This window comes from Schistocerca cancellata, chromosome 4 (genome assembly GCF_023864275.1).
Source record: "Schistocerca cancellata isolate TAMUIC-IGC-003103 chromosome 4, iqSchCanc2.1, whole genome shotgun sequence".
NCBI classification, from domain to species: Eukaryota; Metazoa; Arthropoda; class Insecta; order Orthoptera; family Acrididae; genus Schistocerca; species Schistocerca cancellata.
The window spans coordinates 208,885,740-208,903,117 of NC_064629.1; the positions used below are offsets into that span (position 1 = coordinate 208,885,740).

Here is a 17,378-nt window from a genome sequence, read left to right on the forward strand (position 1 = left end):
CCCAACAAAACCTGGGCAAGCCAAGTGGTCTGTCGAAACCCCCTGCTGGTTCTCTGTCATGATACTTACACAGAAACTAAAATACAATGGATATTATAAAATGACTCTACATATACCCCCTAAACATTGTTTAATATTTGTATGTATATATTTTCTCAAGTCAATAAATGTCGATTTTTGAAACACCAAGGTCTTTAGAGCTGGAGAACAAGCTCGGATTAGGGCAAGGATGGGGAATGAAATAAATCAGACATGCCCTTTCAAAGGAACCATCCTGACAGTAGCCTGGAGTGATTTAAGGAAATCATGGAAAACCTAAATCAGGATGGCGAGATTAAGGTTTGAACTGTCATCCTACCAAATGCGAGTCCAGTGTGCTAATCACTTCGCCATATCACTCAGTAAGTGCAAAATTCACCATACAATATTTGTCAATGAATCAGTTATGAACTGTGGTTATCAATAAATACTATTCTTGTTAGTTACTCCAATCTGATGCTACATTCTGACTTTTTGTATCACATATGAAATATTATAACCTCACTTCGCCCATTTGATACTTTACTAGGTGTAGTGATGTTGTGCTGGTATTCTTTCTGTTGTGAACACACCACTAGCTGACCTTTCCATTAATGGACAGGATGTTAACTGACACCTCAGAATAATGATTAATTACACAAATAAGAACAAAGCAGAACTGTTGAAGAAGTGTCTTACTTTCCCATGCACCTTTCAGTATATTTCAAAACAGCACCATAACATCAGAAGAATACCACATCACTTAGTTCAGTATTGGATGGATGAAATCGTGAATATATCATTATTGCCACTACCAAAGGAATGATCAATGAAAATAATAATAAATGTTCTTCACGCCATTATATGGTAAAGTTCTCAAACCCCTAAGTGAAAAAAATATGAAAAGTGGCATCCAAACATTTTGAAACATCAAGATTTATTAGCTCGACAAAATGTATACATACAAAGACATCAAATAATATTTAGAAGGAGACATGTCACCTTTTTACTTCTTCTGTTGTGTTTTATTTTCTTTCTCTGTGCTGATAACATAAAAAAATCTTTTTCTCCTTCAACAGATCTGACTTTTTCACTTTCATACAAACATCCCCTTTTGAGGAAGAACGCTCACAGGAAAAACATTCAACCCCTCATGGAAATTTTGGAACATCTCACGAAAGCACAGCACACCATAAAATTAAGACAAAGAATACCCAATAGCACAAAATCCACCAATAGAACGCAACGTTACGTTACTTTTTGATGATAGCTGACGATACCACTTCCTCTCCTCCACCAACTACATCAATATACTTTGCGAGAATCCTTCATAGTGACCTCGTAAGTGTAGGGAGTCAAGGTTACGTTACTTTTCGATGATAGCTGGCGATACCAATTCCTCTCTTCCACCAACTACATCAATATTCTTTGCAGGAATCCTTAACAGTGACATCGTTTTTCACTATGTTCCGTTTCAGTCTGAGTGAATGTCACAATCTGGAGGATGTTGTGGGATGTTTTGACGTTTCGTACCTGGATCTACAGTGTGAATGGTACTTCAGTAATTCAGTAAGAATATTACAGTGATAATAACTGTGTACCTAGTTGCCAGATATGTAGGTGTTATTGCAAACTTAATGTGGACTAGCATATCATTTTGCATATGTGTATCTGACTTTTGTGTAGAGGAAACAACAGCTCAAAGGCATTTCAAAATTATATTTACTCATTCGAAAATAGTTTTCGAACTACATTTCGTCCTGTGTCGACTACTCTTTTATTAGTGTGTGACTCCTCCAAACGATGTCTACGACAAAGCCTTTCCAGTACTAAATATTTGTGGAACTGTTTCCTTTTGATTGACGTTTCAGTATGCTTTAATACTGCCGAACTAAGTTTTCTCTTGAACGAATTATTTCTGTTGATGTCACCTTGCAAACAATGCCAGTGGATATTATGGTTAAACGGCTAGATATAGTTACTGGACTTCGAAGCCTATGATGTGGAGATGCATATGGAAGTTTACAGTTTCTGTGGAAATCCAGCTATATTTCGCGCTGGTACAATGCGTTTTCCGCGCTGTTCTGAGAATGGATGTAAACCGACAGTTATCACGTTTTTGTACGCTCTTTTGGTATCAGTTACCCTAACATAATAACTTGTTGAAGATGATTAGCGTTGTTTGAGATTATTCAGAGTTGACTGTACAGAACAAAACGTCAAAACATTGCACAATTTCAAATGGTGGCATCCACACAGACCATCACCGAAAAGGAACCGGAAGTGACTGATGCTGATCGGGGGAACAGTGTCATCGTCTGCCAACTTCGAAAGATAACTATGTTCACTGCACTCACTCTCGTTATAGCAGTGAATTACATGCTTTTGCATCTCCTTAGTCTTCATTTTGATTACTTCGTTCCTTTTTGTGTGTCACTGCAAATGTTCCATGATGACTGGGATATTTTTTACATTGACAGTTCCTCCAAAACAGGCGAGGAATCTGAAAGTGAAAAATGATTTAGGTATTTCAATAATCGAACTGAGTGGAATCTAAGTGGAAATGTCAGCACTATTGAAGGTGCTAAGTGCAGTTGTTCCTCACGTTATTTACTACATAGGAAAAAATCACAACGTTTAGGGGAGACAGCCTCTATCTATGGATTTATTATTGTGCATATATTTTCCCTAGTAAACAAACCTTGACGTTTTGAAATATTTCAGTTCTCAGCAGTTTACCATATAAAATTGTATTCTGACTTTTTGTATCATGGATGAAATTTCATCAGCTCACTTTCACTGTTTGGGGCTGGGCTAAGTGAACTGACGTATTGATGAAGTACTGTCTAGTGTGAACACTCCACCATTTGATGCAGATGTCGCTTAATGTTCTGTTCTATTGCTGTCTATTGTAAATGGGCCTTAATTCTGTTTGCACTGTGAAAAGGTTTTCTGTTCCCTGTTAATAGTAACCTCTGTTAACTTGTATTGTTATTATAGTACATTTATAGTGTTTTATACCAGACCTGCCCAGGATCTGCGCTCCCAGAACGTGCTAGCCCTCCATGAGTGCTGCTGAGTCTGCTGAGCTCTCTGGCTTCTCCAATCACTGCACTATTCCGAGCAAGTGTGTAAGAGAGAGTGCGTTATGCTGATTGCTGCACACACCAGACACTTAGGAAGCGGTGTTTGCAACACAGTGCAACTATTTCTACGAATGTGTGTACTGCAGCATCCTTTTAAAGCAAGAATTTATCACATGTGTTTATTTTTAACTTTTTATTTTTCTGCCAAAGCAATAACTTCTATTACACAACTAAGTAGGTGCATTATATAGTGTTAATATGGATAGCAGAACTACATAAAGCTTTATGAACAGCTGTGTTGTTTATATGTCGATTTCTGAGTATATAATACATACAGGACTACGGTTCGTGTACAGTCAAACCACATACAGTCACATAAATTAAAATTTCTTACACCTTAACGTGGGTGAGACTTTGCCAATTTCATAACAGAAAAAAAAACTGTTTACAAAAATTGAAATCACCTTAGCGATTTCTCTGTGCAGTCAAGCAAATTGCTCTCGGGATGAAATTTTATAAAAGTTATGTAGATTTCGTAATTGGAGAAAAGGCGGTCGTTGAGCTGGGTATTACAGTGTAGATCTGGCAACTCAAGTAGGGCGTAATGGGTACATTAGCAGCCAAAAGCGGGAATGGTCTGACAAATAGCTCAAAATCCATATTCAGTGGTGGAATGTCTTCAGATCTTCCTTGATAAATGTCTGGTTCACAAATGACTGGCTTGAGTTATGAGAAATGTTCCATGTCAAGAACTTTAAGTTGATTTTTACATATGATTTCCTTTTGTTTCATAGTATCAATGTTGTCCACTATATCTGTTATAAAATGATTCTCCCCTTGGATTAACACAGTTATATTCTGATTAAAATTACTTGTTAGTTGACACTTCACGCATTCTAGCTGGTTTCCTCCATTTAAAGTTCTCAACGCCACACCTGAACGGTTCGTCATTGCCAAACTGTCACAACAATTAGTTCTCTTCCAGTTCCTTGTCTGGCTTTCTTTCTTGATGTGTTTGTGTCCCAAATCCTGGGTCTATCACTTTTATTGTGTATTTCAGCACAAATGCTAACCAAACCAAAGGCCATGCGGAGTGGCTATGCGGTATGAGTGCCGTGTCACGGATTGCGCAACCACTCTTGCCGGAGGTTCATGTCCTCACTTGGGCATGGTTACCTTAGGAATTCACACACACACACACACACACACATACACACACACACACACACACACACACACACACACACACACACAGAATGATGCTAACGAAATATGTATGTTTCATACATAGCACTATTCAAACACTACTAGATCCTTCTGCACAAAACGTGACACAGTGTCATTCATACAGATATTATAATCACAGATTGGCTTACATTAGATAAACTTCACACAATATTTTGTGAAGCCAAATTTTTGAAGGCTGTTAATTAATCCCTGTGACTGGGACTCCAGAGTCATAAATACAATAACATTTTACAGTGTAGTGGCATAGTGGAGTGGTTAGCATAAACACCTGACATGTAGAAGATCGAAGGTTCGAATCTCGTCAAATACAGTGAACTATTTTTTTCTAAATCTTGACGAAATAACTTTGATTATCATTCTTCTTCTTCTTCTTCTTCTGCTTCGTTAGGACCCATCATGATCACTTGTGGTTTGTTTTGCACGTCTTATTTATTTCCAATACCTCTTCATTCTCTCACTTCCTCGGTTTCTTTCTTCTTCTGTTAAAAAAACTTTGATTTTGCTGTCTGGACACCTGTGACCATCTACCAACCCTTTATACTTCTTCCTGTCCTGTACTACTGCCTGCAGATTCCTTTCTTTTGTTCCTACAGCCTTCCAGTCATCTCTGACTTCCTTCACCCAGGTGTTTCCCATATTGCGTGTTGTATTCCATATCTTCTTAGTCAACCTCTAATCATGCATCCTCATGATGTGCCCAAAAAACTCTTAACCTCCTCTTCCGTATCTCGCTCGAAATGGTTTCAATATTTTCATACAGTTTCTGTCGTGGTCTGTGCATCCAGATATCCCCATGTCTTTTGGTGCCCCATATGTCTCAAAATTTTCCACTTCTCCTTCTTGCCGAGTGTGATGTTTCAGATGCATACAGAGCAGCATTTCTTACAGTTGCTGTGTAATGTCGCAATTTGCCATTCTGTGACAGATTTTCTTGCCATACGTTGTTTTCACTGCGTACTGAAGCTTCTGCAAAAGCTGTGCCCTGTCTACTGCGCTACTGTTGCTCTGTATGCCACCAGTTATCTTCTCCCCCAAATAACGAAAACTTTTGACTTTCTCAACCACTTGGCCATCTATCTTCCAGTCAGACTCAGTGTTCAATGTCTTCATCTTCTTATATGCAATCTTCAGTCTGACTTTTTCTGCTGTTTCGGATAGATTTCTTAGTGCTGTGTTTGCCTGTTCTACTGTCTCATTTAAAAGTGCCATATCATCTGCGAATGCCAGGCAGTCCACTGTTGCATTATATTTGACTTTGTACACTATTTGCACACCTTTGATCTTCATGTTATTATCTAGTTGTCTCCACTGTCTCACTACTTCGTCCAAAACCAGGTTAAATAAAATTGGTGACAGCCCATCCCCTTGCCAGACTCCTGTTTTTTATTTCGAAGCTGTCTGACAGCGTACTGTGATGACTGATCCTGGCTATTGCTTAACATTTCCTTTATTATTGGACGTGTTTTAGCATCCAGTCCTCTGTCTTCTAACACATCAAGCAGAATACTTCTGTCAACTGAATCGTAGGCCTTTTGGAAGTCCACAAATGTCAGTATTATCTTTTTTCCTTTCCTGTGTCTGTGTTCTATCATCCTTTTTATTCCAAATATCTGTTTTGTACAGTTCCTCCCTTTTTTAAAGCCACACTGGTACTCTCCTATTGTCGACCCCAGTTGTTCTTCAATTCTGTTCAGCAAGATTCTCGACAAAACCTTGTACCCTATGTTCAAGAGAGAGATTCCCCTGTAGTTATTCAGTACTTTCTTGTCCCCTTTCTTGTGTAGTGGTATTATAATGGCTTCTTTCCACTCTATGGGCATTTTCTTATTTCTCCAGATATCCATTATTATATTGTACATACTTCTTTCTATTTCAAGGCCCACTCCATTTGATCTCTTCAGCACAGATACCATCATTGCCAGAAGCCTAGTTGTTTATGAGGTTGTTAATTGCCTCTGCTACTTCTGCCCTGGTGGGTACATTGTCTAGACTATCCCTCGTCCCTAGAGCGTAAGTGTGTCCACTTTACTGTCAGTACTTCAGCATTCAGCAAATCTCTAAAGTGCCTAGCCATTTTCTCCCACACTTCTTTCTCGCCTATTTTTATTTTGCCATCTTGTCCTATTACAAAGGGTTCTTTTGCCGTAAAGCCTTTAATTCTGCTCTTCATTTCTCTGAAAAAGATCCATGATTTGTGTTTCTGCAAGGCTGTGTTTGCTTCTTCAGGTTTCTCATTCCGTCTACTTGTCTTGGCATTTCTGATAGTTTTTCTAGCAATTTTTGTCGCATTCTTGGCGTTCGACCAGTCTTCTTGCTTTTTACAGGAATACAATTTCATTCATGCTTTCCTCCTGGTCTCGAATGCGTTCTCACATTCATCTGTCCACCACTCCTGCTTCCTTTTCTTGTTGTTAGTAGCCAGTCGCACTGTCTCTTCTTCCATCAAATCTCTCACTCTCTTCCAATCATTCTGAACTACCATTCTCTTTGTATACTTTGCTCTGTGTTGTTTCAGAAGATCTAGGTCGACTCTGTGAGTGTTTATGGTCCTATGTTTCCTTGCTCTGTTGGGTAGCCATCTGCATTTTGTTTCGAGAAGGTAGTGATCTGATTCCATTCTGCTATTTTTCCTCACTTTCGTGTTCATTCTCTCTCTATGATTCTTATCGCTGATTGCTACATGGTGTAGCTGTTTTTCCCCAATCCTGTTTCCAGGGCTGACCCACGTGGTTTTCTTGCTTGCCTTAGCATTCTAATGAGTGGTCATTATTCTCATCTTGTGTCTCCTACACTAGTCCGCTAATCTCTCACCATTCTTGTTTGTTCTCTTATGGGCTGGATAATCTCTCACAGGACCTCTAAACTTCCTTTCTGTGCCTATTTGCGCGTTAAAATCTCCTACGAAAATAGTGACACCTCTTTTGTCCACACCTGTCATTACTTTATTCAAAGTGGACTAAAAATGTTCAGTTCCTGCTTCGTCTTTTTTGTTCTTCTCATTTCTTGGTGCATGTGCATTTACTGTTGTATAGCTTTTGTTTCCTATTTTCATTGTCAGATTTGACAGCCTCTGTTTCCTGTAGTGCCAGTATGCCAATCCCAAGTTCTCTCATACTGTCAAAAACTTGCTTTAGCTTGCCCACGTTCATCATTGTCTGTGTCTTTATGGTTCCCATTTTAAAAGTCTGTTTCGGTCTACTATTATGTCCATGATTTAGATTGGATTTTGAGCTTCTGCTAGGTTCGCAGTTTTGTTTCGCACATGATGCAGGCTCCCCAGAATCCGATAGCCTGTTTGACCTCGGTCAACGAGGGATTAGCCCCCTGGGCATATTTGTAATTATCACGTTTCATGACTGCTTCACAAGCCGACGTTTCAACTTTGCCTACCGCATTTGCAGAAGTGTGGTTACTACTAAGGTGGTTAGCCCCAGAGGATGTAATCAGGCAGCCCCACTGGGATCAGACGACTTTTGTGGCCACTTCACTGGAGTACAGACGACACTCAGTTGTGAGAAGGTTCATCCTTCTTGATGACAGTTGGGATTCGCCAGATCTTCTTTTGAAGTGACTGGCCATCTTCTTCCACCCCTCAAGTCGTTGCCCTTTGCACGCTACGATTTTGATTGAGAATGATAAGGAAAAAAGATAGGCTTAGGCTAGTATAAGATAGGATGCAGGATATCGATAAGTCGTTGTGGGACATTATATTATTTTTATTTAATTAACTGGTTGAAATGGATTTTTTTAATTTCTGATACTTTGCCATGTCATTTTGATCATCGTTCTGACTTTTTTCTGCTCTTACCTTTCTTCCCCTCATTCTTTTTTCGTTTGGAATTTACTTATGTCGCCTACAATCTGCAACCAACTGCCTACCAGGATTCCTCATCGGTTAGTAATGCAGCATGTGAGGATTATTTCTAGTAACGAGTGACAGAGAGAAATTACGGATTGCTTTTACCGCTAAGAGTGAAATTTTTCTGCTGAAGATGGCTGTGCAAACAAATATATTACGAAATTTTTCTGTCTTGAGTTTCGTCATTGAAGTTAGCCTTAAACGTCATGAACGAAGCGATCGTGATTTTAGTTTCGCCTCAGACTGTTGATCGCTGTTTTTTCAGATACACTGCACATCAGGGGGTTGTGGTTAGGTTACTACATGAGTTTAAATCCAGCGCCACAAAAGCCATTGTCTGCCACAGTTCAGTCAGTCATTGGTCACTTAAAATCGGCTGTCGACAAAGCATCTTCCATTTCCGTCACACCCCGTGGCAGCTGCTCCCAACACTGCTCTGTGTTACACATTAACAGCATTTTTGAAGTGTCAGCTGTGTTTGTACGTCGTTTGTAACTCAGCAGTAGCCAGAGGCAGGCGTGGTAACACTGTAGTGGCAAGCGACAGATGTCAACTATCAAGTAATTTTAAATCAGGCTAAAATGAATCCAAATAATCAGTGACATTGATCATAACAGGTTTTGTCACCACTCCACTTATGCGTAACTCATTGTTGTCCGCAATGGCCGCCTTGAGTTCGGCAGTCTTGGCTGTCGTTCATCAGAAAACAAGTTCATTATATCATCTTTGTGGTTGGAGCTGTAATGACGCTCCAATAAGATTTCTCCCAGCCAATAATAGAGCAATACCATGTTAAGCACTTTGCATGGCCAATAAACAGTACGAAAATTATGGCAATTCCGATTTGGTATTGAACAATGTGGAGTATCTAATTTTCCTTTTTTTGACAAATGGGTAGACGCCATAGTATTCCCAATGCAGAGTATAAATCTAATTTAATGCAAGTAATGTGGCGAGTAAATTGCTTGTCATCTGACAAGCTGACTGCTTTGGTATGGTGATGTCCAACTACAGCCTTCATTTTCCGTTTCCCATCACCTCTCAGCCCCTCTTGCTGCTGCACTCAGAGCACTAAGCAGGAGCACAACTGGAACACTCACCTGTCTTATACTGATAAATCATAATGGTTTCGCCATTATAAGGTTACTGCGTTTAATTGAAAATACTTCAAAAACATTTCAATTCTCTTAGCCCAGCCACAAACAGTGAAAGTGAGGTTATGAAATTGCTAAGATGGTGAAACCAATAATAACCGATTTGAACAGCTACTGGGTGTGAATTAGTAATTCCTATCCAGCAGCTTTTACACATTACAGTAACAAAAATTATTATGCAGAATGGAAGGAGTTGTCAAAGAGAAACGTTTTCAGTTTGTTTTCAAATTTTAATTTGCTATCTGTCAGGCGGTTTATGTTGCTGCGTGAGGTATCAAATATTTTAGATGCAGCCTTGTGCACCCATTTGGTGGTAACAACAACCATAATGAGTGGTAATAAATGTTATTTTTCTTCTGGTATTGTAATTATGTACATCAATGTTCCTTTTGAACTACAGTGGATTATTTGCAACAAGTTTCATTACGTGGTAAATATACTGTGAAGCAGCAACCACAGTATCCAACTCCTTAAACAGGTGCCTACAAAATGATTGTGGGTGTGCATCACATATTTCTCTTACAGTACATTTTGGAGCAATGAAGGCTTTCTTTTCTAAAGGTGATTTATCCCAGAACATTATTCCATAAGACATTATTGCACGAAAATATTCAAAATATGTCAACTTATTGATTTATCTCTGCCCAAGGTTTGCAATGATTCCAAGTGCAAATGTGGCTGAACTAAATTGCTTTAGGAGCTAAAAAAGGTGCTTTTTCCAGATTAAAGTCTCATCACTATGGAAACCTAAGCATATTGGAGTTTTCACCCTTCTTATTATTTCCTCACCATGTGATACACCTGTTGTTGGTGTACTACCACTATATGCGAAGAATGGAATATGTTGTGTATTTTTAAAATTGAAAGTAAGACCTTTCCAGGATAATGAGTCAATAATACATTGTTTGCCATTTCTTGGTTTCTGTATGTATAGTTACATTGATTACTGTCAGCTGCAAAGAGAACTAATTCTGCTTGTTGCATTTTAGATGGAAAATCGTTTACATACATGACGAACAATAGTGGATCCAAGATTGATCCTTTGGTCATCCCATATGTGATTTCTCCACTGTCAGAATAATGTCCCTTGACTACATTGGTCGAATTACTGAGTACAGTTATCTGCACTATTTTAGTAAGATATAACATTATCCGTTGCTGGGCTATACCATTAATCCCATAAAACTTCAATTTATCTAGGAGAATGTTGTGATTGTTGTCAAATACCTTCAATAGGTCGCAGAAAATACCGACTGGTGCTATTTTATTATTCAATGGTTGTAAAATTTGGTGAGTGAACGTGTAAATAGCATTCTTAGTAGAACATCTCTTCTGAACTCCAAACTGTGATTTGCTGAGGATATTATTGTTGCTCCAGCGAGATATTACTTTATAATACACATCTTCTCAAAAGTTTTAGAAAATAATGTCAGCAGTGATACAGGTCAGCACTTATTAACATCTCTCCTATCACATTTCTTATGGCGGTGTTTGACAATGGTGTATTTCAGTCTCTCTGGAAAAATGCCTTGAGTTAACGATGCATTATGTATTTTCGATAAGACAGGGGGTATTACGTGGGATCAAATCTTTAGTACTCAATTGGAAACATCGTCAAAACCAGATGGGTTTTTGCTTTTAAGAGAATATATAACTTTCTTTATTTCAGAAGGGAAGTTGGTGATACATTCATATGACTGAATTTTGTGAGAATTGCTTTTGCAACACACTGCTGCGATTTTTCTCTTGAACTGTTCGTTCCCATGCTTCTTACTAAGTTTAAGAAATTATTATTACATATATTTGCTACCTGTAACTCATCATTTACAGCCCCTCCATTCAGTTCAGTAGTGATATTATATTGTTCTGTGGCTGCTTGTCTTGTGTCTTGTTCCACTACATTCCATACAGCCTTACGTATAATGTTGGAATCACTAATGTCTGACATAATGGGCATGTTCCTTTATTTTTAATAACTTTAGTAATTCTGAGTAGTTTTTGTAGTGTATAACTACTGCAGGATCTCTCCTTGTTCTTGTCAACAGACATATTTCCCTTTTCATTTCACAGCATACTTTAATCCCTTTAATGATCCATGGTCTTTCACATGGCTGTTAAATGTGCTTTCTGATTAGCTTTTGTGGGAAACTATTTTCAAATAATGATGCAAATTTGTTATTGAATAGATGAAATTTCATGTTAGTATTTGATTCATTATAAATTTCATCCAAGGTCATCTCGTTTGAAATGTCATTGAAAACCAGAATGAAATTTTCCCTCTGCAGCGTTTTTAGCACTTCCCTGCAAAAGCAAAGGTCTTGAGTTCGAGTCTCAGTCCTGCACACAGTTTTAATCTGCCAGGCAGTTTTATTATTGAAAACATTTGTCCTAGGGTCTTTAATTATTCTAATTGAGGTCCATTCAGAAATATCCAGAGTGTAAGGCAGTATCTTATCCATCTTAACTAACTGTGCATAATGTTCAGAGAGGGCATTTGCTACTGGGTAAACAGTTATTTTCTTGTTTTGAGCGCCACCAAAGAAGAAGTTAGGGTCACAATCTTTTTATCCACCTCTGTTGGAAATTTATGTACTGGGATCAAATTGTAGGATCCCAATAAGGTTTCCAGATCATTTTTCGTTTCAGAATCCCTTCAGAAATCTACACTGATATCACCATAGACCATCAATCGCTTGCTGCTGTCTGACAGCTAGCATAGCAAGGAATCGAGATTACTTATAAACAGATGAAAATTTCCCAGTGATGATCTATCTACAGTTACAATTAAAAATGAACCGGTTTTCAGTATTAATTTACAAGCGCACATTTCTATGTGCTCATCACCACAAAATTTACTGGTCTCAATGTTTTTGAACTTGTGTTCTGTCTTAATATGTCTAACAATGTCTCCTTTCCCAGATTAGTTCTGCATGAAGAAGCTCCTAGGGCGTAATCTTTTGTATGAAACCTATATAACCCCGTATTTATGAGGTGTTCAGACAGCCAGAAGAAATCTATCTTTTCAGAGTTCTCTAAATTTTCTAAACAGACAAGAAGCTCGTTCACATTATAACCCAGTCCTCTAACATGTTGATGAAATAAGCTAAACTTACTTTTCTGTGCAGTCTCAAGTATTTTGTGGGCTTCTGTTATTTTGACTTCTTTCAAACCAGTATGTTGAGTCTTGATTCTGACTTGAAAACAGATTGCTTTCTGACACCAGTAACAACAGGGACCTTGCCTTGTGTGATGATGGCCCCTCATACATTTTCTGCGACAATCTCCTGTTCACATGTTGGCCATGCTCAGTATATACTCCTTTCGCAATTGTAGCAACAGGCACTGCACTCATGAAATTTCATTTCAGTCAGCAGCAGTCTGCTCAACACAGTGCTCACATGCCTCACAACAGTCTTAACTCAGCACTGGTCATGGCGCTGCAGGAACTCCACAAAATTCACAGTTGTTTGGGTAGCTGCTACACCTGTTAGGTTATCCATAATGGTGTAATTTCTGTCCATAACACAGACTGTTATCCACTCAACCTACTACAATAACCTGATCGCCTTTGCCAAAATCTTTACACAAATTTCCAATGTCGTCTGCCTTCTGGCTAAGGCTAGGACTTGGCTTCACAATACTTGTGATCTGGTATCTTGTTCTTAATTTATCCTGTACCAACTGGCCTACACCCCTCCAATACCTCTTACCTAGCAAGAAGACTTTTCTTCCTACTCCCTTTTGGTACTGACCTACACTTAGTTTCTTTGCTAGAAGTTTGCTGCACCAATGACGTTCTCCCCCTCCTACTTCAGGTAACGAGCCAAATTTATTTGTTACTATTAGCTCAAATGTAGATGAAGTTGAAAATATGTTCTCCTTTTGCCCATTGCTTGTTGCAGTTTCCAAAATCTTTTTCCTCCTTCAGCCTTTCTAGTTCAAATTTCTGCGTTCTAGAATTAGTGTGAAGGGCGCAAATCTTTGCCTCCTGTTCTCTTGTCTTTTCTGTGTAGCCTACAGTTCTGTTCGGAGTGTCTCACGTCACCAAAACGTGTAGCTGCGCTGACGTTTTTGACTGGAAATTGACATCATGTGACCATACCCACCCAGCTTCAGACAACACATGGCTGCACATGTTCTACCAATTTGAAACTGATTGCTACTCTTTCCTACTCTCATATCACCTGCTTTTTTGTTATTTTTTTGTTCCTTTTGTTTTATATTTGCTGCTGGAATTTACTTACTTCGTCCACAGTTTATACTGTTAAACAGATGAATACAGCAAGAAGGTTCAAAAGGATGTAGGCTGCAGCAATTGTCCACAGATGAAGAGGCCTGCACTGGATAGGGTAGCGTGGAGAGCTGCATCAAACCAATCTTGGGACTGAAGATTACGAACAGCAACATTGTGACTGTTCAAATAGTCTCCTATTACTTACCCATTACATAATAAAAAAGACAGGAGCCTGCATAACGTAAATACAAGTTAATGGTAGAATAAATTAATTCTTAAACATGGGCTTATAGTAGGTTTTAGTCTTACATCCTTCACAGCCCTAATAGCCTTTTTTGTATTCGGAAAACTCGCTTAGCTGCTGCCAAATTACCTCACAAAATGACGCAACATTTAAGGTTGAAAAGAAAGTAGGCATGGTAGGTATCCTTAATTGTTTTTTGCATGACATCCATATTTTAAATATCATTCAGGCTGATGTTATTTACATTTTCCATCATAAACTCAGTGACAGATAAATAAGTACACTGCACCAGCCGGTAATCACACACCTAGATCTCAAAGGACATGGTCAACACATAGTCAGTAGATGTACAGCAAACTAAAAAAAATGGTTTCATCCTTCAAAAAGCAGAAACTATTCTAAATGAAAAACAGTTGCTTAAATGCTACACTTTCTTCCGTTAACATTTTCTTGTCTGTATTAGTCTCTATGAGAACTATATTATACAGTAACAATATTTCAGTGGAAAAAAAGCTCTCAAAGGAATATTTAATACAGTGTGTGACTGAATCATATAGGGCATCCTTCTCGATAATTTGCAACATTAATTGTATTACCATTGTTTACTAAAAAGATGCCTTATTCCGAAAGTAAACAAAACTTGAATGAGTCATCCATCACAAAAAGGCGATGTACACAGACATGATCCTACATATGGTAATAATCTTGATTTTGCTTTCAGGCTGAATAAATCTCAGTAGCTTTAACTTCACTGGAATGATGATATCAATGAAGTACCTTTATCAGTCATACAAACACCTAGAAAAATATTAGTTTTGTATCCTGCACTAAGCAGTAACAGGGAAGTGTTTATGAAATTTGAAGGTTTTTTTTTACTTGGTTTAGACAAACAGTCACACAATACTGAAGTAATTCATATGCATAGAGTTATAATTACACTTACAATGTCTATGTAAATGTATTTAAAATAATCCCCAATGTGCCAGCAGTGCGTGGTATCGTCTTGTTGTACTACTTTTACAGGAAAAGCTGCAATGCTATAACACATTTCCCAATACTTAATGCATGGTGATAATTAACTAGATGACATACATTACAAAAAATGTTGACCAATGTTTAATCTCGAGCCTACTTCAACAACAGGGTCATACACATCTGTTACAAAAATAGTAATCACATACTTTCTGTCAGGTGAAAATTGTTAAGCACAACAGAAATGTAATTGGCACCAATAGCAGTCAGCCATTTTTAGTAATCTCGGTAATTTGTTTAGTGGATGTAGATAACTGAAGGATCAAAACGGGAAAAGTATACAAATTTCGAAGCTACGAATATACAGTCGCATTTAATTCGAGCATAGCGTTCAGCACCAGATGTTCTTCTGTCAATGCATGTACAGCAGCTAGTCACGTGATATCGGTTTCTGGTCCAAAACGTCAACGCAGCCAGGCGTTTTACTGGCACAAGGCTCTCGCCAGCTCCATGGGAGGTCCTCGCTGAGTTCCTCATTCAGCTCCCCATTACAGTCACCCAAGTGAAATTCAAACCCACAGTCTTCACATATCACTTCCTCCTTGACTACCCTCCGGCAACATCCACATTTTTCACGCATTGCAACTCCGATCACTGCTGAAAAACAGAATTGAATCACTTAACACACTTCACATAACACTAATTTTCGTTATTTACGAGCCGCAAAAATTCGGCCAACAGGTTAGGGCTTTCAAGAATATGATATAACGTAAAAATTAATTATTTTCCTAACAAGAAGAACTCAGAACTCACTTAACTGCAGCATGTCATTTAACTTAATCGTGATAGAATGTAACTTTAATGTACGCAAACTGAATGTAGACAAATTATCAGTGCAAAAGTTCCTAAATGAACAATTAAAGATTTACGCTACTTACTGGAAATATGTACTTAATAATGAATGGACAGCCTCTACTTAAATTACCGAGAAGAAAAACGGAACAGCGAAATGCGATTCTCTAAGTTACCCGAGCCAGAACGTAAACAAAGCTATGACTACCAGCCGACCTTACAATCGTTTCGCGTGTCCTGGAATAGTATATAAAGAAAAGTGATAACTTTAATAGTAAGTTTAAAAAACACTAATACACTACTCAACGAATAATTTATATTGCACTAACTGTTATTACAATTTAAATAAGTTATCTTTACGAGAACGCTAACGCTCGGCGGCCTCGACTGACACAGGACTGATTACCGTTGTTTACTTTGCGCCGTCGTCTTGAAACATAAAGTTCTTCATTTTTAACAATTTTTCTATGAAAGAAATGGTTTTTGTAATACACTAAATGTATTCTGGAGCGATGCCACTAATATTTTCTCTTCTGCATTCGACTAGTCGAATGCAATTAATCGATTATACGGTTGTTGCGTTACTCGCTGTGGGTGTGCTTTGGATGCCGAGAATGTTTGATAATACGAAAGTATTGACCCGTTAGGAGTGTCTGAATCGATTGGCAGGGTCTCGGTGCAGAAGCGTTTGCAAGTCGGTTTGTTTGGGAATATTAGGCGGGGATGCGTGTTGATTACTGGTAGGCGACGTTTGTTTGGCGTTGTACCCGTTGCAACGTCAAAATATGTAGATGGAGTTCTAAAATGTCGGTGTAATAGCCGTTAAGTCGGCGACTTGTTATGGCCGTTTAAGTTCGTAGTTTGCTTTGTATAACATCTGCCGCGTATATAATCGTTCATCAATTAGTTAAACATGGAGGAAGACAGGCCACCCGCAAACAGCATTGATATGCGTCGCGTTCTGATACAGGCATTGGGCGGAATTTCACAAGAAAAGAAGAAAGGCAAACAAGTGAAAAAGCAAGGAAAGCAGCTGAACACTCCTGTAGGAGAACAAAATCAACGCCGAGAGACTAACACAACCCAAGCAGGACCACACGAAGAACTGTAAGTGTGAACAACTGTCACACATTTATTTGCCATTCTTCCCAGAACTGAGTCTCACTTATTTATTGAAGAGTTGAAATTTTTGACATTTCAGGCATAGAATGTTTATGATCTAATCAGAAAAATTTATTTTTACAGTGGTAGTTTTTCTTCTAGTTCATCTGATAGCCGTAAAGAGATGTATTGATACTAGATGAACTGTGTAAATAAAAAAATTCCCTTGTTCGTTCCATTCGGTTTTGACGTTTTTTTTATGTCCATGTTTGGAAAATATCTGTGCTGGGTGTATACATGGACGTAAAGAAATCATTATAAAATAATATACCTATACACAGTAAAATATTGTTTGTGTACTGTGTATTCTTAATTGTGAAATCTCTAATGAAATGAAAAATCTGTATTTGTTTTAGCTGCGTGAGATCTTGTAACATTATTTCCCTTTTACGCTACTTCCTTTCTGCTTTCTTGTAGCCGGTAAAACTATTGGCAACTAAAATGGCCGACGCCCTGCCTAAATATATTTTTCTCATGTGTGTAATGTAAAATAAATATGGAGGTGTATATTGTAATTCTGCTAACGATTTAATATTCCATTGATCGACTA

At 38.2% G+C, this 17,378-nt stretch overlaps 1 protein-coding gene across 1 annotated transcript in view; it reads left to right on the plus strand.

Annotated features, from left to right (window-relative positions):
* Window positions 1-16,312: 16,312 nt before the first annotated feature.
* Window positions 16,313-17,378, plus strand: part of LOC126185110 (uncharacterized) — a 200,610-nt gene continuing 199,544 nt past the window's right edge. Inside the window, exon 1 of the mRNA XM_049927919.1 lies at window positions 16,313-16,774. Within this exon, the coding sequence (XP_049783876.1) occupies window positions 16,581-16,774 (194 nt within the window). The 5' untranslated portion in view covers window positions 16,313-16,580. The remainder of the gene's footprint in view (window positions 16,775-17,378) is intronic.